This window comes from Canis lupus, chromosome 20, assembly GCF_003254725.2.
Source record: "Canis lupus dingo isolate Sandy chromosome 20, ASM325472v2, whole genome shotgun sequence".
Classification (NCBI taxonomy): Eukaryota; Metazoa; Chordata; class Mammalia; order Carnivora; family Canidae; genus Canis; species Canis lupus.
Window position 1 is genome coordinate 40,782,602 of NC_064262.1, and position 17,857 is coordinate 40,800,458.

A 17,857-nucleotide genomic window follows, 5' to 3' on the forward strand; every position below is an offset into this window, starting at 1 on the left:
TACAGTGGCCCAAATAACCCTTGAATCACTCCTGCCCTGCCCCAGTGTCTTTCCCTCACCTCTTCATTGACACCAGTTGTCAGTCAAGAAATAATGATCAAGTGCCTTCTAGAACCCAGAGCTGGATAACCCAGGTCATTCTACTTTGTGATCAGTTTGAGAGAAGCTGCTGCACAGTGCGGAACCCTGACAGGCTCATTCCGGGTATTTATAGGTGCAGCACACTGGGCCCAGAGAATACCAAATCTTGGCTCTGGGTGTCCCGGGCACACGAGAGAACCCAAGCTCTGGAAGTGATCTGGTCCCAATTGACCTTGTGTAACCAAGCAAGGGATTTTGATCTTTGCTCTGGAGACATTTTCAGGGAGGTATCTTGGGAGTTACTGGGAAGAGAAGTGACTTGGTCAGCCTGAGATTTAGCATGGGGACTCTCAGGCTGGATTTCTGTGGCACCCCAGTAAGCTGTGCTATAGCAGAGCAGAGGTCACAGCTGTAGGCGGAGCTGGAGCGAGCTGTAGAGGATACAAGCCGGATAGCAGCCCCAGCAGAGCTGGGGTACCCCAAAGAGGGGTAGTTTGGAAGAAGATGACCTTCCTAGCTTTGGCCATACTTTTGGTGAGAGATTGCCTGGGCTTAGAAATCAATCCCATCTTCCAGGAACTCAAACTTAAGGTCAAGATTTGGTATTCTCCAGGCCCAGTGTGCTGCAAGAGGCCTCAGAGGGTCACACACCTGCTCGTAGCATAATGGGGGCTCCAGTCTCATACTCCTCCCCATCTGTTTGAACCTGCCCAGTAGCCTCTCCCAGCACCCTCTGAGTGACCCCCACACCGCAGACAGCCTTTTCTCTTAGGGGCACATCATGGTTCTGATACCCTCTCAGCAGGATGTCCAGTCACCCCTAAAGGCTGGACTGCCACATGTGCATAGGACCATTCTACATGTGGCAGCTCTAACCTCTACTGTACAAGAAGAGGTGAGGGTCTTGTGGCAGGGACTGCCTCTGTAGGGAGATTGTGTCTGCTTTTCTCACCTATCAGCTTTAAGGGGTGGGGGTCTTGGGATGCGGCTATGAGGACCATGACCTTGGAAAAAGTTCTGGGCCCCATGGGTCACAGCACTGTATCCTACGATAGGGAGAAGGATCACTGATAAAATACCATTCTGTAGCTCCAGCCATATGGGCAATAGTAAAACGGAACATGGATGGTCTTCATTGCCTCCAGCCCTGGCCATACTTCATTGCCTCCAGCCCTGGCCTCCAGACCCCCAGCCTGGAAGGCCCAGGGAAGATGAAGCAGTGCTGTCCCCATCTCTCCCCACTCAGCCTGTTGATCCCCAGGAGTGGCCTGGGGCCAGGCATGTTGGAAAGGACTTGGTGGCAGTGGTGAGTGTAGACATACTTTCTGGGCTTCTCAGGATTATCTAGGACTAGCAGGAAAACAAATAAAAACCAGGGCCTGCTGTTCCTGGGAACATCTCTGCCTTGAGGTCACTCTCTATGATGCACACACAAAGACTCACCTCCTCCGTACAGCACTCGTGACCTGGAGATGTATTAAAGGCAACTGTCTACAGTCACAAAAGCCAGTTGAGGGAAATGGGTGGGGAGTCAAGCTGGTTAAGGGGAGAGCAGTGGGGCAAGGGTAGTTATGAGGGTGGCAGCCACAGGCGGACCCTAAGAGCAGTGAGGGAAGGAGGGAGGCTGGTGGTGACCTCTGGGTCTGGTGGGGATGATGGGAAGAAGGGGGTCTTCAAGAACAATAGGGTGAAGGAGACTGCCACACCAGAATGAGGACAAATAGGGGGACTTGGAGCAGGACAGGGCCACCAGTGAGGATGTAGGCAGGAAAGAGTGGATTCCTGAGAGATGAGCTGTCACTGTGGGTGGTCCCACCCTGCACATATGGACAACCCCCCCTTCCCTGCAGGCACAGCTGGATGGCATCTGCCTGGGACTGGTTCAGGGCATGGTAGGGGGTACGGAGTACTGGGATAGACACGTATGCATATGCATGACACAGATTCTCTCCTGGCTTCCCCTTCCCAAGGTGGGGTGGGGTGGGTATTTTCCAGTGGTGCCTTGGTTTCCCAGGGAAGAGCCCAGAGCCCCTCATTTGCTGGGGGGTGCTCCAGCTGTCAAGGGGATTGGGGTGGGGCACAGGAGATCTAACAGACAGAGGCATGGCTGAATCACAGGAGTGGCCGGCGGGACTCATAGCCTGAAGGCTTGTCTGGGCACCCCCATAGGGTGGGGGGTGAGTCATCTCCAGCTGCAGCCTCCCCCCACCAGCATCCCACTGTCTCCTCCGTCCCCAGGAACCTATCTGAATTCCAGCCTCCAGCTGTCACTTCACTAGTCCCTCTGACCTTAAAGCACACAAAACTTCTGACCCCGGAGAAGGTTGGAGTGGTCTTCCGGACAAGAACCTTCTGGGGGGAGTCCTGGAAGCCACAGGAGGTGGGGGGCTTTACCCTCAAATGGAGTCAAATCATCTTCCCCGGGCTGGGGTGGTGGGGCGGTGGCCTTTGGGACGCGGGGTGGGGGGCGGGCCGCCCGGGACCCCGCCCGCAGCTCCGCCCCCCGGATCAGGGACTTTTCTCCGCTGTGGCGGCGGGACGGCGGCAACGGCTGGCGGCGGGAGCCGGTGGACGGCAGGCAAGACCGGGACTGGGGGTCGGGGTGGGCTGGGCTCGGACCCGCCACAGCTGCGGGGGCCTGGCTGACTGTCTCCCCCACCCAGGATGAGGCTGCCGCTCCTGGTGGCCGCGCTCTGCGCCGGGATCCTGGCAGGGGCGCTCCGAGTGCGGGCCCAGCAGAGGGAGAGAGGTGGGCACTGCCGAGAAGGACTCCATCCTGGGCGCTGCGCCCTGTCACCTGTGGCCTTCATCTGGCCCCCCTACCCACCTCCACGACCCTGCCCGCATCCCTCCTTAGACTCCCCAAACCCTGCGCCACCCCTGCTGGGTCTCCCAGACTGCATCCTATCCTATTGGGTCTCAAACTCTGCTCCCCAAATGCGGCTAGGTCACCTACTCTTTGTCACTCCACTCGGCCCCCTGAGGCCAACCTCAGTCCCAGAACCACATCCGTGCGCTTCCTTCTCTGCACACACCAATCCTCCTGGAGACTCTGCTCTGGGCCCCTCTGTCCCTCCCTTCCCAGGTTCCCAGGCCCCAGCCGGCCTGGGCCGGTTTGCTTCCCGATGAGGCCTACTGCATCCTCCCCAGCCCCTAGTGTCAGGGGACCACAGCACGAGGAGGGGTGGGTGGGCTCCAAGAAGAGAGCGTGATGGCTCCTCCCTGCCCTAGTGACCTGCACACGCCTTTATGCTGCTGACATCGTGTTCCTACTTGATGGCTCTTCATCCATCGGCCGTGGCAACTTCCGTGAAGTGCGAGGTTTCCTGGAGGGATTGGTGTGGCCCTTCTCTGGGGCGGCCAGTGCACAGGGTGTGCGCTTCGCTGCCGTGCAGTACAGTGATGATCCACGGTGAGTGGGGGCCCCTGGAGGTGGGGACTTGGAGATCTCACCAGGATTCTTCCCCCACAGAAGCAGAGAGCCCAGAACCCCTAGGCCAGGCCTTGGAGAACCCCAAGACCCCTCTCCCCTCAGCCAGGACCTCCTCTGGAGACAGAGGCAGGGATCTCTGAGGTAGAATACTCACACCTGAGACACTCTCAGGCTAGTGTCCTGCCAACGACAGGGCTGAGTTTTCTGATCTAGAGATGGGGAACCCAGGGGCCTCAGATGCCCCTGCCTCTTGGACTCTCCGTGTTGCAGCCTCCCGATGCCTTCAGCCTCTCCCCTCCCACAGGGCCTTCCTGTCTGGCCAAGATCCACCTCCCTACAACTGGACCCTTCCTCCCACAATTCCCTAATTAAGCAGACATCCTGCTCCCCAACGCAGGGAGCCCCAAGGGCTCCAGCCACAAGCCGGACACAGAGGGTACCCGAGGAGTTTGTTAACGGCTTCAGAGGTGGAGAACAGGAGTCACAGCAGCAAGAGGACCCTCAAAGGGACATGATATTCATAGACCTCACCCCAGGGCGAGGCCAGGGCCAGAAAAGATCCTGGCCCCTAGCCTGTCGCCACCTTCCCTCCCCTGTGCAGGACAGAGTTTGGCCTCGGTGCACTTGGCTCAGGGGGTGATGTGATCCGAGCCATTCGTGAGCTCAGCTACAAGGGTGGCAACACGCGCACAGGGGCTGCAATTCTCCATGTGGCCGACCATGTCTTCCTGCCTCAGCTGGCCCGCCCAGGGGTCCCCAAGGTGATCTCTCACTCTACCACGCCCCCTACATTAGCCATCTGAGGCACACTGATGTATTGCCCTGCCCCGCCCCTGCCCCAGGTCTGCATCCTCATCACAGATGGGAAGTCCCAGGACCTGGTGGACACAGCTGCCCAGCGGCTCAAGGGGCAGGGCGTCAAGCTGTTTGCTGTGGGTGAGTACCCTGCTGAGGTGACAAGTGGGCTGCAGAAGGGCCTGTCGGAGGGCATGTGAGCTGCCAAGCTCTGACTGGGCCTCACCTCAGGAATCAAGAATGCTGACCCCGAGGAGCTGAAGCGAGTCGCCTCACAGCCCACCAGTGATTTCTTCTTCTTTGTCAACGACTTCAGTATCCTGAGGACACTGTTGCCCCTTGTTTCCCGGAGAGTGTGTACCACAGCTGGTGGTGTGCCTGTGACCCTGCCTGGTGAGCTCCTGCCCACACCTGTGCCCTGACCTGGACCTCTGACCCCACCCCAACCTGGCAGCGCTGACATCAATCCCAGGCGCTCCTGACACCAGGCGGGGGTACCACCCTCTGGTCCTGCCCTGGCAGTGCTGACCCTATCCCATGTGTTCCTGACCCTGGACCCCAGTTCTACTTTACTTCTGACCCCTGATCCTCTTGTCTGATTGCCTGACTACCCCCCGCCTTCCCAGCTGATGACTTGACCTCTGGTCCACGAGACCTGGTGCTGTCTGAAGCAGGCAGTCAATCCTTGAGAGTACAGTGGACAGCGGCCAGTGGCCCAGTGACCGGCTACAAGGTCCAGTACACTCCTCTGACAGGGCTGGGACAGCCACTGCCAAGCGAGCGGCGGGAGGTAAGGATGTCAGGGGTGGTGTGTGGAGGGCTTGGGATTTGGCTGGGCAAGGTAAAGTGACCTCTGACCCTGGGCAGGTGAGCGTCCCAGCAGGTGAGACCAGCACACAGCTTCAGGGTCTCCGGCCACTGACTGAGTACCAAGTGACTGTGGTAGCCCTCTACGCCAATAGCATCGGGGAGGCTGTGAGCGGGACAGCTCGGACCAGTGAGTGATTCTGCTAACCTCTCACCCCATCACCTAACCATCCCCTAACCCCTCCCCACTCCTGACTGTGCTAACCCCTGCTGCACCTTCTCCCAGCTGCCCTGGAGGGGCCGGAACTGACCATCCAGAATACTACAACCCACAGCCTCCTGGTGGCTTGGCGGAGTGTACCAGGTGCCACTGGCTACCGTGTGACATGGCGGGTCCTCAGTGGTGAGTGAGGAGTGTAGACTGAGGGCCTTCCCTGTACCTCAGACACGATTGTAGGGTTCTGAGTCTGCAAGACACACCAACCACCCCCCTTCCGCACCCCCGTGCAGGCGGTGTCACACAGCAGCAGGAGCTGGGCCCTGGGCAGGGGTCAGTGCTGCTACGTGACCTGGAGCCTGGCACAGACTACGAGGTGACTGTGAGCAGCCTGCTTGGCCGGAGCATCGGGTCTGCTTCCTCCCTGACTGCCCGCACTGGTGAGAAGGCTGGGTGCTTTCTTCAGGCTGGGTGGGCAGGCAGGCAGTGTACAGTGGCTACTGACGTCCCGTGTGCCCTGGGCAGACACTTCTGTTGAACAGACCCTGCGCCCGGTCATCCTGGGCCCCACATCCATTCTCGTTTCCTGGAACTTGGTGCCTGAGGCCCGTGGCTACCGGCTGGAATGGCGGCGTGAGAGTGGTCAGTGCAGGGGAGAGAGGTGGGCAGGCAGGGTTGGGCTTGGCTTCAGCTGACCTGACCCTGCCATCTTGCAGGCTTGGGGGTGCCACAGAAGGTGGTGCTGCCCTCTGACGTGACCCGCTACCAGCTGGATGGGCTGCAACCGGGCACTGAGTACCGCCTCACGCTCTACACCCTGCTGGAGGGCCGCGAGGTGGCCACACCTGCAACTGTGGTCCCCACTGGTGAGGGCTCTGTGGGCCTGGCCAAGTGACAGGGGAAGGGACGGGGGCCCTGGGACAGCCTTTCATGCTGTGCTCCCCCACAGGGCCAGAGCTGCCCGTGGGCCCTGTGACAGACCTGCAGGCAACCGAGCTGCCTGGGCAGCGAGTGCGAGTGTCCTGGAGCCCAGTTCCCGGGGCCACCGAGTACCGCATCACTGTGCGAAGCGCCCAGGGTGAGATAGACACAGCCACGCCCATACACACATTAAAGATCCAGCTCTTGGGGTTTGACCACACCTTCACCCCATCTCTTTCCATTCCTGGGTTTCTACAGCTCCTTTCTGTCTCCTTGTCCATCTATCCCCCAAGGAGGCAATAAGCCCAGGTCTGCCACAGAGGCTGCCTGCTTCTGGCCCTGCCTCAGCCCATCTTCTCACCTGGGTCTGTCTGCACTCACTGCCCCCCCATCCCTGTCTGCACAAGGCAAGCTCAGTCCCTGCCCTTTGGTTACCCTATCTGGAACCACTGCCCACGCTCATCTCTCACCCCCTGTCCCCACCCGGGACTTGCCCCTGTCACCCACATCACTGTCTATCGATGACCTGTCAATTCACATTATGGTCCACTGACTTCTCTCATCCTACATTCCATGTCCCTGTCCACTGACCCCTGGCCTCCTGTGTCTCCATTCATCCCTGGTCCATTATCCTGTGTCATTGTCCATCACTGACCGCTGTTATCCCATATCCCTATGTCTCACTGCCAACCTACCCTGCCTTTTCTCTTAGGGGTTGAAAGGACCCTGGTGCTTCCTGGAAGTCAGACAGCCTTTGACTTGGATGATGTCCGGGCCGGACTAAGCTACACTGTGCGGGTGTCTGCTCGAGTGGGTACCCGCGAGGGTGGCGCTAGCATCCTCACTGTCCGGCGGGGTGAGCACTGCAGGAGGGCTGTGGGGGGGAGAGCTGACTGTCTCACTCCAGTCCTAGTCTTGACCTCTGACCTCTATCTTTAACCCTTAGAACTGGAAGCCCCACTTGCCATCCCAGGGCTACGAGTGGTGGCCTCAGATGCAACACGGGTGAGGGTGGCCTGGGGACCTGTTCCTGGAGCCAGTGGATTTCGGATTAGCTGGAGGACAGATGGTGGTCAGTGTGGGCTGTGTGTGGGAGGGCTATAGGGAAGAACAATTAGGATATGGGGCATTGAGGGGGCAGGCAAGAGCCATGTCAACACTTCTCTCTGACACTAGGTCCAGAGTCCAGCCAGACATTGCCCCCAGAATCCACGGCCACAGATATCCTGGGGCTAAGGCCTGGAACCTCCTACCAGGTGGCTGTGTCAGCACTGCGAGGGAGAGAGGAGAGTCCCCCTGTGGTCATCGTGGCTCAAACCGGTCAGGGTCTGACCTAGCTCCTTGGCTGGCTTTCTCCAGTGGCCCTTTAGACCCCTATGCCTTCCCTCTCAGACTCTCACTTTGCCCCACAACAGTCTCCTTCTTCAGATTCCCATGCCTTCTCCCTCAGAGTCCTGCTTTCTCCTTTGGCCTCCTTTGCCACCTCTTAAGCCCCTACCTTCTTCAGATTCCTCTGCCTCTCCTCAAAGATCCCACTTTCCCCTCTTTGCCCTCAGATTTCCACCACCTCATCTCTCAGGTTCCAACTGCCTTTTCTGCTCCACCTGACTCTCCTCTTAGACTTACGCTTACACTTTTCTCTGTCAGACTCCCTCACTGTCTCCTCATACCTCCATCAGAACTCTATTATCTTCTCTATCAGACCCTCTTCTCTCTCAGATTCCTGTCACCTGCCTCACTCAGATTCCCACTATCTCCTCTGTCAGAACGCCCCTTCTTCCCCCATCTGGCCCATTCACTACCTTCCCCATCAGATCCCTGTCTCCTTTTAGACTCCTATAGTCTTCTATTAGATGGTCCTCCAATCCTTCCCCATCAGATCCTCTACTGCCTCCTCCATTAGACTCTCCATTGCCTCTCCCTGCAGACCCACTGGGCCCAGTAAGGACTGTCCATGTGACGCAGACCAGCAGCTCATCTGTCACCATCGCCTGGAACAGGGTTCCTGGTGCCACAGGATACAGGGTTTCCTGGCATTCAGGACATGGTGGGGACCAGGGGTTTTGGAGGAGACTAGATGGTCATGGGGGGCAGGTCTGGGTAGAATGCAAACTGGGGGCTTATTAGGGGTCCAGGTGGGGCTTTGGGGGGCAGAGTCTGCCTAGCCCTGAAGCTGCCTCCTTTCCCGTTGCCAGGCCCAGAAAAATCCCAGTTGGTTTCTGGAGAGGCCACAGTGGCTGAGCTGGATGGGCTAGAGCCAGATACTGAGTACAGGGTGCATGTGCGGGCCCATGTAGCTGGTGTGGATGGGACCCCCGCCTCTGTGGTTGTGAGGACAGGTGAGTGGAGCCTGGCCAGCTGGCAACCACATCTCATTGGCTACCCCACCCCACTGTGTATTCCTGGCTGCTTCAGTTGCCTGCTCCATCACTGCTCAGTGACTTCTCCATGTTGAGTAAGTGTCTCCCCTCAGCAACCTCCTGGCTGCTCCACACTGCCCACTCTGGGGTGCTGACCTCCTCCCTCTCAGAGGTTGACTGACCTGTGCATACCAACCTCACACTGACCTTCAGGCCTCCCTGCGTTGACCATGTTTGCTCTGCCACCCTGTTCTCTGCCAGCCATCCAGTGGCCCCTGACCCCTTACCCTGCCTCTGCCCCCAGACCCTGCGCCCGTGGGCAGTGTTTCGAAGCTGCAGATCCTCAATGCTTCCAGTGACGTTCTGCGGGTCACCTGGGTGGGGGTCACTGGAGCCACAGCCTACAGACTGGCCTGGGGCCGCAGCGAGGGTATGGTTTCCTGACACGGCCCTTGTCCCTCCTGGCTGGGATTGACCTCTCACCCTGACTGGTAAGCCACCCACACCCCGACCGTTGCCCCATGTTTGCCTGCCCAGGTGGCCCCACGAGACAGCAGATGCTCCCCGGAAACACAGACTCCGCAGAAATACGGGGTCTGGAAGGAGGAGTCAGCTACTCTGTGCGAGTGACTGCACTTGTCGGGGACCGGGAGGGCGCGCCGGTCTCCATCGTCGTCACCACGCGTAGGCGGAGCTCGGGCTGGGGCGAGCCTTGGATTGGTGTCCTGGACGGTTTGGGGGCGGGGTTCGTGCTCGGCGAGGGACAGGGGGAAGGAAGGATGAAGCCTGGGGTAGGCAGAGGGGCCGGGGCGGTGCGCGTTGGTCTGGGGTTGGCTCAGGAGCCGGGGCCGGAGCCTCCCTGAGTCCCGGGCTTCCTCTGTAGCGCCTGAGGCTCCGCCAGCCCTGGAGACTCTTCGCGTAGTGCAGCGAGGGGAGCACTCGCTGAGGCTGCGCTGGCGGCCGGTGCCAGGGGCGCGGGGCTTCCGTCTGCGGTGGCGACCCGAGGGTGAGAGGTGGCCCCCGGCGGGGGCCGGGGCGGGGCGGGGCGGGCGAGGTGGGCGAGGTCAGTGAGTGGGCAGGGTCTGTCAGTGGAAGGGGGTGTCAGCCCGACCTGCGACAGTCTGCGGATCCGTCAACCAGATGGGTGGGATGGATAAGGGTCAGTCGTGCAGGGTCAGCGAGAATGAGGAAAGTCAATTAGGAGGGTGGATCTGGTCAGCAGGGGCAGTCAGTGAGGTGGGCGCGTTGGTTAATGCTGGTCTGGAGCATCTTTCCACGTGCCCTGGGTCCCCACTCTCACACCTGCCCCAGGTGGCCAGGAGCAGTCCCGGGTCCTGGGGCCTGATCTCAGCAGCTATGAACTGGATGGGCTAGAACCAGCAACCCTATACCGCATGTGGCTGAGCGTTTTGGGGCCGGCTGGAGAAGGGCCCCCCATGGAAGTGACTGCATACACTGGTGAGCCTAGACAGTCCATTCTTCCCTGGTGAGCCTAGACAGTCCATTCTTTCCCCCACTGACGACCCACCCTGGTTTCCTGCACCCCCATGACCCTTAGCGACTCCTCCTGTAGCCCTCCTACCACTCTTGCCCCTGGGGTGATCCCAGCACGATCTCCCACGACACTTATTTCACTAAGATGAATCTGCCCCAGAACCTCCTCAAATGGTCTCTCCCCCCTGGGTTCTCAGCTCGTAGACTCTGACCTCTGGTCTTTGATTCCTTCTTCAGAGTCACTCCGTGTCCCAAGTTCTGAACTGCGTGTGGTGGACACTTCAGTTGACTCAGTGACTCTGGCTTGGACCCCAGTGTCTGGAGTATCCAGCTACATCCTGTCCTGGCGGCCACTTGGACGCCCTGGCCAAGGTGAAGGGGAGGCCAGGATTGGGGTGGGCTGGCAATTGGGGTTCCAATGGAAGGCCTCCTGTTTAACCAGGTTTTATCCTCTGCAGACATCCCTGGGGCCTCACAGACACTTCCAGGGATCTCGAGCTCCCAGCAGGTGACAGGGCTAGAGCCTGGCATCTCTTATACCTTCTCTCTGACACCCATCCGGGAGGGTGTACGGGGTCCTGAAGCCTCTCTCACACAGAAACCAGGTATGATGGGCACAGTGGGAGAGGGTAGCTAGATGGTCCAGCTGCTTCAGTAACTCAGCCCCCTTCCTGCAGTGTGTCCCCGTGGCCTGATGGATGTGGTGTTCCTGCTGCACACCACTCAGGACAATGCTCATCGTGCAGAGGCTGTAAAGCGAGCCCTGGAGCGTCTGGTGTCTGCACTTGGGCCTCTTGGGCCACAGGCAGTCCAGGTTTGGTTCCAGAGGCAGTCAGACCCCTTCCTATCTCAGCCCTTCACCATCCCAGGCTTCACAGCAGCTACCATGTTCCTACTCTACCATTGGTCCAGGCTGTCTCCCAGCCCTCTCCAGGCTCCAGATCTCCTCATCTGCTGGTTGGCTTCCTATCCTACCATCACTGCTGACTCCCTAGTGTTCAGGTTTAGTCCCATACCTGGTTTAGTCTCCTACAGGCTCTGTCATCCTTGCTTTGCCATCCTCCCCACCCCAGGTTGGCCTCCTATCCTACAGTCATCGGCCCTCCCCACTGTTCCCGCTGAATAGCTCCTACAATCCTGATGTCATCCTGCAGAAGATCCACAGCATCCCCTATGTGGACCCAAGTGGGAACAACCTGGGTAAGGAACTGCACTGGATATGGACTCTTAGGGCTTCCTTGTGGGAAGCTGGTTCCCCTGGGTTCTGACATGTTCTTTCTCCCAGGCACTGCAGTGGTTACTGCTCACAGACACCTATTAGCACCGGATGCTCCTGGGCGCCGCCAGCACATACCAGGGATAATGGTTTTGCTAGTAGATGAGCCCTTGAGAGGTGACATCTTCAACCCTATCCGTGAGGCCCAGGCTGCTGGTAAGGAGTAGAAATGGGGCCTGGGAATCGGGCTGGCCCCAGCAGGGTTGTCACACAGGCTGCTGGATCCCTCTTTAGGGCTCAAAGTGATGATATTGGGCCAGGCCGGAGCTGACCCAGAACAGTTGCGTCGCTTGGTGCCAGACATGGATCCTGTCCAGACTTTCTTTGCTGTGGATGATGGTTCAAGCTTGGACCGGGCAGTCAGTGGCTTGGCAACATCCCTGTGTCAGATTGGCTCCACCATTCAGGTTTGCAAATTACCTCTGGGGGGAGAGGTAACTGGCAGGGGAGAGGGGGCCTGGGGACTCTTGCTAGAAGAGCCTGGCCTCAAGGAGACCTTATGTCCACAGCCACAGCCAGAGCCATGCACAGTGCATTGTCCAAAGGTAAATGTTCAGGGTGGAGAGGGTGGGTGAGGGCCACACCTGGGGCTAGCCACTCAGATCCTCGTTTGACCTATCTTTCCCCAGGGCCAGAAGGGGGAACCTGGAGAGATGGTGAGTGGCCCTAGTTGGAGGCAGAGAATGGTTGGAGGTCAGTGGGGCCGGGGGAGGTTGATGGCACAGGGCTCACTGATCACCCTTCCTAGGGCCTGAAAGGACAAGCAGGGCCTCCTGGCCCCCCCGGCCTCCCGGTGAGTGCCTCCCCACGCCTGTCCTCTGCTCCCTGACTGGCGTACTGCCTCCTTACCTGCTCTCTCCTCTCAGGGCAGGATTGGTGTTCCTGGCCCCCAGGGGCCCCCTGGTGGTACCGTTGCAAAGGGTGAGAGGGTGAGTAGAAACCACTGAAGTTCCCCTAAGACACTCCTCCAAGTGTCCTTAGGATTTTTAAAAGACAGAAGGAAAGAACAGGTGTAGAACCATGGGGTATTCCTAGAAGCCTAAGTGGACATTATAACCACATCAGAGACTTTGGGGGAAGGGCCTAAAGTAGAGCAGCCTGGGGAGTTTTGAGATTCCCCTAGAGAACCTGGGTGTAAGTTCTAAATCCCAGAGGCAGGGAAGGCCCTCTGCCTCATTGCTGCCCTTGTGCCTGGGATGAGGCCCTGTTTAGCTTGGAGAGGCTGTTTCTCTGCCCCACTGCTCTGCCCCAGCAATACTCAGGGGCTGTAGGGTGGGAGTTCAGGTAAAGAACAGTCTGGGCTCCTCCAGCAAACCAGGGGCATTGGAGAGAGGTCCCTTCCTGCCCTGACCTCTTTGCTTCCTTAGGGCTTCCCTGGGGCAGATGGGCCTCCAGGCAGCCCTGGCCGCCCTGGGACTCCTGGAACCCCTGGCTCCAAGGTAAGCAAGTCTTGCCCTTGCAGGTCACATGGTAAGGCTCTTGGCTAGAGTAGGCAGGTGGGTGGTCTGACTGTTCTGACTGCTTCCATTTACAGGGCTCCCCAGGGTGGCCTGGTCCTCGTGGAGAAACAGTAAGCTGCTTTCCCTTCTTTGCCCATCTAGTGTCTCCCCAGAGTTCTTTCTGCAGGCTGGGGATCTGTGGTGGTGGGGCCAGTGTTGGTATACTTGAGCCCAAGCATCACCCTTTGTTCTATTTTGTCCTCAGGGAGAACGAGGACCTCGAGGCCCGAAGGGGGAGCCGGTAGGTGAAGGGGAAAGGGAGGCAGCCTGGATGTCCTGGGAGAAGCAGGCTGGACACTGCGTAGGGCATGATAAGGAATATTGGGGGCACGTTTCAGGGCCTCTCTCACCTCAAGGCTCCCATACCCTGAATCCTGTCCACTGCTTCCTGTCCCACAGGGAGAGCCTGGACGAGTCATTGGAGGCGGTGGCCCAGGGCTTCCTGGGCAGAAAGGGGACCCTGGACTTCCAGTAAGTTCCAGGACATGTGGGGACAAGTAAAGTGTGGTGGGGGACCTAGCAGGAGGCAGGGTAGGAGTAGGGAGTCTGTGGGGTTGTACTTTATACTCTGTCTCTTCCATCAGGGCCTCCCTGGATCCCGTGGCCCATTGGGGGACCCAGGACCCCGTGGTCCCCCAGGACTCCCTGGAACAGCTGTGAAGGTGACAACATGACCCCTATATGGTCTCATGACCTCCATGTGATCCAGTGACCTGGTGACCCCATCTGAACCCACACAACCCCTACTGGTCACTCTGACCCCATGTGAACCCTTAACCCCCTCTGCCCATGACTCCTCAGTTCCTCCATACCCTTTGTAATCTAGTTGGTCCCATGATCCTCATTTTTTCCCCATATGTTGGGGAGTGGAGGTGTAGCCCAGGGTCATGGAGTCATGATCTGTCTTTCAGGGTGATAAAGGTGATCGTGGGGAGCGGGTAAGTGAGGGGCAAGGCTTTCTAGGGGTGGCTTGGAGTCTGATTCCCCTTGGCCATCTCTCCTGACCTGCTGTTCTCTCTCAGGGCCCCCCAGGACCAGGTGATGGCAGCACTGCTCCAGGGGAGCCTGGGCTGCCGGTGAGGGAGGCTTGAAACTCTGCCGGGGAACTTGGGAGCCATGCTCAGGGTTGTGGATACTGGGGCCAGGGCTCTGCTGGGGCAGTGGGTGGGTGCTGGGCCTCACAGTTTGGGGCTCACGTTTTTACCCACTTTTCCCTAGGGTCTTCCTGGAAGCCCTGGACCCCAAGGCCCAGTTGGCCCCTCGGGAGAGAAAGGAGAAAAGGTAGGAAGCCTGACCCCTTTGTGTCCCAGGTCTGGGGCAGGGGTGGGGTAGGTGGGGGCCAGGGCTCCGACTCATCTGTTTCTCCTTCAGGGTGACTGTGAGGATGGAGCCCCAGGCCTCCCAGGACAACCTGGTAGCCCGGGTGAGCAGGTGAGTGTAGGGGCAAGGGTTCTGAGGGGTGGCCCTAGCTCTCTCAGCCTCCCACCCTCTACACTGTCCTTATGCCCAAACCCAAATCTCTGAACCCCTTCTAGGGCCTACGAGGACCTTCTGGAGACATTGGCCCCAAAGTAAGTGCCATTTGGGGGAGTCAGGAGTGGAGTGTGACACAACCGGACCACTATAGGGTTGGGGAAGGTGGGAAGATCAGGAGATCCAAGTCAGAAGTTGTGGTTTCAGGGGCAGGATGGCCAGAGGTTGAGGCACCTTTTCCGGGGCCTGACAGTCAAGGCACCTCTCTCTCCTGTCTGTTTCCCCTTAGGGTGATAGAGGACCCAAAGGGGCTGTGGGTGACACTGGAGAGAAGGTAAGTACAGCCTAGGGGTCTCTCAGGGCCCCAGAGGGCCTGGACCCAGACTCCTCTCTGACCCATCCTGTTCCATCAGGGTGAACGTGGATCCCCTGGCCCAGTGGGACCCCAGGTGAGCCCCGTGACCCCAATGCTGGTGCCCCTATCTGGTTCTGACTTCTAGGCCTTGACTCCTCCTGCCCCTCCACCTCTCTTCATGTAACTCCTGCTGACACAGGCTCTAACCCTCACTCCCTGGAACCCCCTTGAAACTTCCTGACCTTGCTGAACTGACCTTGACTTCCTCTGACCTGGTCTCTGTCATCCCGCTGGGTTCAACCCCTGCTACCTGAATCCTGACCTCCTGTGCCCTCTCTTCAGCACCCTCACCACCTTGAGCCCCTGTTTGCCATGATCTCCCTTGCCTCCATGCCTCCATCCCTGGACCAGCATCTCTGCTCTTCTTCCCCAGGGGCTGCCTGGAGTGGCTGGACGTCCTGGAGCCGAGGGGCCTGAAGTGAGTCTGTGACTGTGGTAGGACCTGGAGAGGGGTTTTTATGTGTTTCTCCACTCTGGCTTCACACTTTTTCCACATGCAGGGGCCACCGGGACCTGTTGGCCGCCGAGGAGAGAAGGTGGGCAATTGCCTGGGGGCCTGCCGCCTCCCCTGTACTAGGGATTGGGGCAGGCAGGACACCAGGACCTTGGGTTCCTAGGTGGGTCTCTGACCCATCCCTGCCTCTGTCCTTTTTCCACAGGGGGAACCTGGTCGGCCCGGGGACCCTGCAGTGGTAAGCAGAGGGAGGATGGGGCTCTGAACGCAGCGCAGCTCCTTGCACACTGGCCTGCCCCTAGCCCAGTGTTCCAGGCTGGGACCCTGTGACCTGGGGGCCCTGGGCAGACTAAGATCTCTGTGACTCTCCTTATGCTACAACACATGTCCTGACTCTTGGCTGTCACCTGTGACCCCATGACCGTCGCACAGGTCATAAGCTCTGTGTAACCCCTGCCTGGCTCCCAGAGGCAACTCTGTGACCTCTGGAGGGAGACTGAGCTCTGTGACTTCCAGTTCTATATTACCCCATCCCCAACCAGTCTCATAGTACTGTGGTCCCCAGGTGGGGCCAAGTGTGTCTGTCCTGTTTGTTTCCAGGGACCTGATGGGACCGGGGCAAAAGGAGAGAAGGTAATTCTGACAAGAGTGAAAGGAGGCTGACACAAGGTTGAGGTCAAGGTTGTAGGGCCTGCCTGGAGGCCTCTGAGGGGCAGGAGGGTCGTGGCATGATTGCTAGTCGGGGAGGTGGTGGGGGCTGGTCATGAAACCCAGGGCTGATGGCCAATGGTCTTTGTCACCTCCAGGGAGATGTGGGGCCCACTGGGCCCAGAGGAGCTGCGGGAGTCAAAGGGGAGAGGGTGAGTAAAGAGCCTCTAGAGGGATAGGGCAGGTGAGAGTTGCGTTCCCTGACTTCTGATCCTTCCACCACAGGGTCCACCTGGCTTGGTTCTTCCTGGAGACCCTGGCCCCAAGGGAGACCCTGGAGACCGGGTGAATAAATATGGGGTTGGGTAGTGTGAAAGAAGGAGATATGGTGGTACCTGGGAGCCCCAACTAAGTCCTGTACCCCCTTCCATGCCTTGCAGGGTCCCATTGGCCTCTCCGGTAGAGCAGGACCCCCAGTAAGTACCTGTGACCTCAGGTAACCTCCAGGTTTCTGGGGTTACCAGCCCTCAAGGGTTGGCTGCTACCTGTGTCCTTTGTCACCTCATTTCTATCTCCCCCACAGGGTGACTCAGGGCCTCCTGGAGAGAAGGGAGACCCTGGGCGGCCTGGCTCCCCAGGACCTATCGGACCCCGAGGACGAGACGTAAGAAGGCTGGATTTTGGGGTCCTGGGGGGGAGGGGAGTGGGGTGTTGTCAGCCTCATGGGGGATCTGGGGACTAGGGCTGACTCTCCTGTCTCACAGGGTGAAGTTGGAGAGAAAGGTGACGAGGGCCCCCCGGTGAGACTCTTTCCCACTGTGGTTTCTGACCTTCTTCCCTCAAACTGTGATCCCGTTGGGCTGTGGGCTTCACCAGGTCATCCGGTCCATTCCCCTGCCTGCTGTCCTGCTGGGGCCCAGGCCCTTCTCTGCCCTACTCCCAGAGTCAGTTTGAGTCCAATTCAGCTGCTCAGTGTGGCTTTCTCTCCATCACCAGGGTGACCCAGGTTTGCCTGGAAAAGCTGGCGAGCGCGGCCTTCGGGTGAGGCTGGCAGGGCAAAGTAGGGGATGCTGGAGAGTCTGGAGGGAGGCATGGTGTGATGGGAAACTCTGGCATGATATTTAGGGTGATGAGGAACCTGTGGAAGTATGGGGGGGTCCTGAGAAACCTGCAAAATGCAAGGAGGGTCTGTCTCAAGCTAGCTGCTCTTCCCAGGGTGCGCCTGGAGCTCGGGGCCCAGTGGGTGAGAAGGGAGACCAAGGAGATCCTGGAGAGGATGGACGAAATGTGAGTCCTGACCCCTGACCTCTGTCCCCAACTCCAGCCATCCAGTTCCCAGTCCCTGATCCTGTCACCACAACCCTGCAGTGCTAAATCCTCACAATCCCCTGTGGTCTCTTATCACAACCCCCAAAGGCCACCAGGATCCCCACAAGTCCTTAGTTTGCTTCCCAAACTCCTGGAAATGGCTGCCTATCTTGAGTGACCCTGACCCCCTGACTTTCTGCAGGGCAGCCCTGGACCATCTGGACCCAAGGGTGACCGTGGGGAGCCAGTGAGTTGTGACAGTGTTCTGGGCTCTGGAGGGATGGAGATTTCCCGTGTTTGGTCTGGTCAGTGTCTCTGCATACGGGGCCTGGAGGTCAAGGTGGGGAGCACTGAAAGCCACCTCTAGGCCTGACTTGCCTTCTGGGCATTGGCATTGGAGTGCTTCAGGGAGTCTGGGAGCAGAGTTGAGCCTGGGGAAAACCTAAACCATGCCCTGAGACCTCAGGGCTCCTGTTAACCATGATCATTTCCTTTCCTAGGGTCCCCCTGGACTCCCTGGACGGCTGGTAAGAGTTGAGCTGATCTAGTCCTATGTCATCTCCCTTGTTGGCCTCTGTTGGTGCAACATGGCATCCCTTCATCCCTACCACTGGCTCCCATTTCCCCCATGGCTTCCTGCGGGGAGCTTCCCTGATCCCATAGCCCCTCACTGGCC

The 17,857-nt window shown here is 58.8% G+C and overlaps 1 protein-coding gene across 1 annotated transcript in view; it reads left to right on the plus strand.

Annotated features, from left to right (window-relative positions):
- Positions 1–2,597: 2,597 nt before the first annotated feature.
- COL7A1 (collagen type VII alpha 1 chain) overlaps positions 2,598–17,857 on the plus strand; it is a 30,962-nt gene continuing 15,702 nt past the window's right edge. Inside the window, exons 1-57 of the mRNA XM_049097993.1 lie at positions 2,598–2,659; positions 2,745–2,830; positions 3,313–3,493; positions 4,116–4,275; positions 4,357–4,450; positions 4,541–4,702; positions 4,936–5,099; positions 5,177–5,306; positions 5,403–5,519; positions 5,627–5,773; positions 5,859–5,975; positions 6,050–6,199; positions 6,283–6,411; positions 6,967–7,110; positions 7,201–7,326; positions 7,431–7,574; positions 8,182–8,301; positions 8,450–8,593; positions 8,919–9,044; positions 9,152–9,298; positions 9,498–9,620; positions 9,926–10,072; positions 10,346–10,480; positions 10,567–10,713; positions 10,786–10,922; positions 11,182–11,308; positions 11,394–11,540; positions 11,619–11,791; positions 11,894–11,929; positions 12,014–12,040; positions 12,133–12,177; positions 12,251–12,313; positions 12,752–12,823; positions 12,919–12,954; positions 13,089–13,124; positions 13,283–13,354; positions 13,468–13,545; positions 13,795–13,821; positions 13,906–13,959; positions 14,102–14,164; positions 14,255–14,314; positions 14,419–14,454; positions 14,646–14,690; positions 14,770–14,805; positions 15,145–15,189; positions 15,272–15,307; positions 15,431–15,463; positions 15,826–15,858; positions 16,032–16,085; positions 16,159–16,218; positions 16,314–16,349; positions 16,457–16,537; positions 16,638–16,673; positions 16,870–16,914; positions 17,089–17,160; positions 17,384–17,428; positions 17,682–17,708. Of these exons, the coding sequence (XP_048953950.1) occupies positions 2,746–2,830; positions 3,313–3,493; positions 4,116–4,275; positions 4,357–4,450; positions 4,541–4,702; positions 4,936–5,099; positions 5,177–5,306; positions 5,403–5,519; positions 5,627–5,773; positions 5,859–5,975; positions 6,050–6,199; positions 6,283–6,411; positions 6,967–7,110; positions 7,201–7,326; positions 7,431–7,574; positions 8,182–8,301; positions 8,450–8,593; positions 8,919–9,044; positions 9,152–9,298; positions 9,498–9,620; positions 9,926–10,072; positions 10,346–10,480; positions 10,567–10,713; positions 10,786–10,922; positions 11,182–11,308; positions 11,394–11,540; positions 11,619–11,791; positions 11,894–11,929; positions 12,014–12,040; positions 12,133–12,177; positions 12,251–12,313; positions 12,752–12,823; positions 12,919–12,954; positions 13,089–13,124; positions 13,283–13,354; positions 13,468–13,545; positions 13,795–13,821; positions 13,906–13,959; positions 14,102–14,164; positions 14,255–14,314; positions 14,419–14,454; positions 14,646–14,690; positions 14,770–14,805; positions 15,145–15,189; positions 15,272–15,307; positions 15,431–15,463; positions 15,826–15,858; positions 16,032–16,085; positions 16,159–16,218; positions 16,314–16,349; positions 16,457–16,537; positions 16,638–16,673; positions 16,870–16,914; positions 17,089–17,160; positions 17,384–17,428; positions 17,682–17,708 (5,112 nt within the window). The 5' untranslated portion in view covers positions 2,598–2,659; position 2,745. The remainder of the gene's footprint in view (positions 2,660–2,744; positions 2,831–3,312; positions 3,494–4,115; positions 4,276–4,356; positions 4,451–4,540; positions 4,703–4,935; positions 5,100–5,176; positions 5,307–5,402; positions 5,520–5,626; positions 5,774–5,858; positions 5,976–6,049; positions 6,200–6,282; positions 6,412–6,966; positions 7,111–7,200; positions 7,327–7,430; positions 7,575–8,181; positions 8,302–8,449; positions 8,594–8,918; positions 9,045–9,151; positions 9,299–9,497; positions 9,621–9,925; positions 10,073–10,345; positions 10,481–10,566; positions 10,714–10,785; positions 10,923–11,181; positions 11,309–11,393; positions 11,541–11,618; positions 11,792–11,893; positions 11,930–12,013; positions 12,041–12,132; positions 12,178–12,250; positions 12,314–12,751; positions 12,824–12,918; positions 12,955–13,088; positions 13,125–13,282; positions 13,355–13,467; positions 13,546–13,794; positions 13,822–13,905; positions 13,960–14,101; positions 14,165–14,254; positions 14,315–14,418; positions 14,455–14,645; positions 14,691–14,769; positions 14,806–15,144; positions 15,190–15,271; positions 15,308–15,430; positions 15,464–15,825; positions 15,859–16,031; positions 16,086–16,158; positions 16,219–16,313; positions 16,350–16,456; positions 16,538–16,637; positions 16,674–16,869; positions 16,915–17,088; positions 17,161–17,383; positions 17,429–17,681; positions 17,709–17,857) is intronic.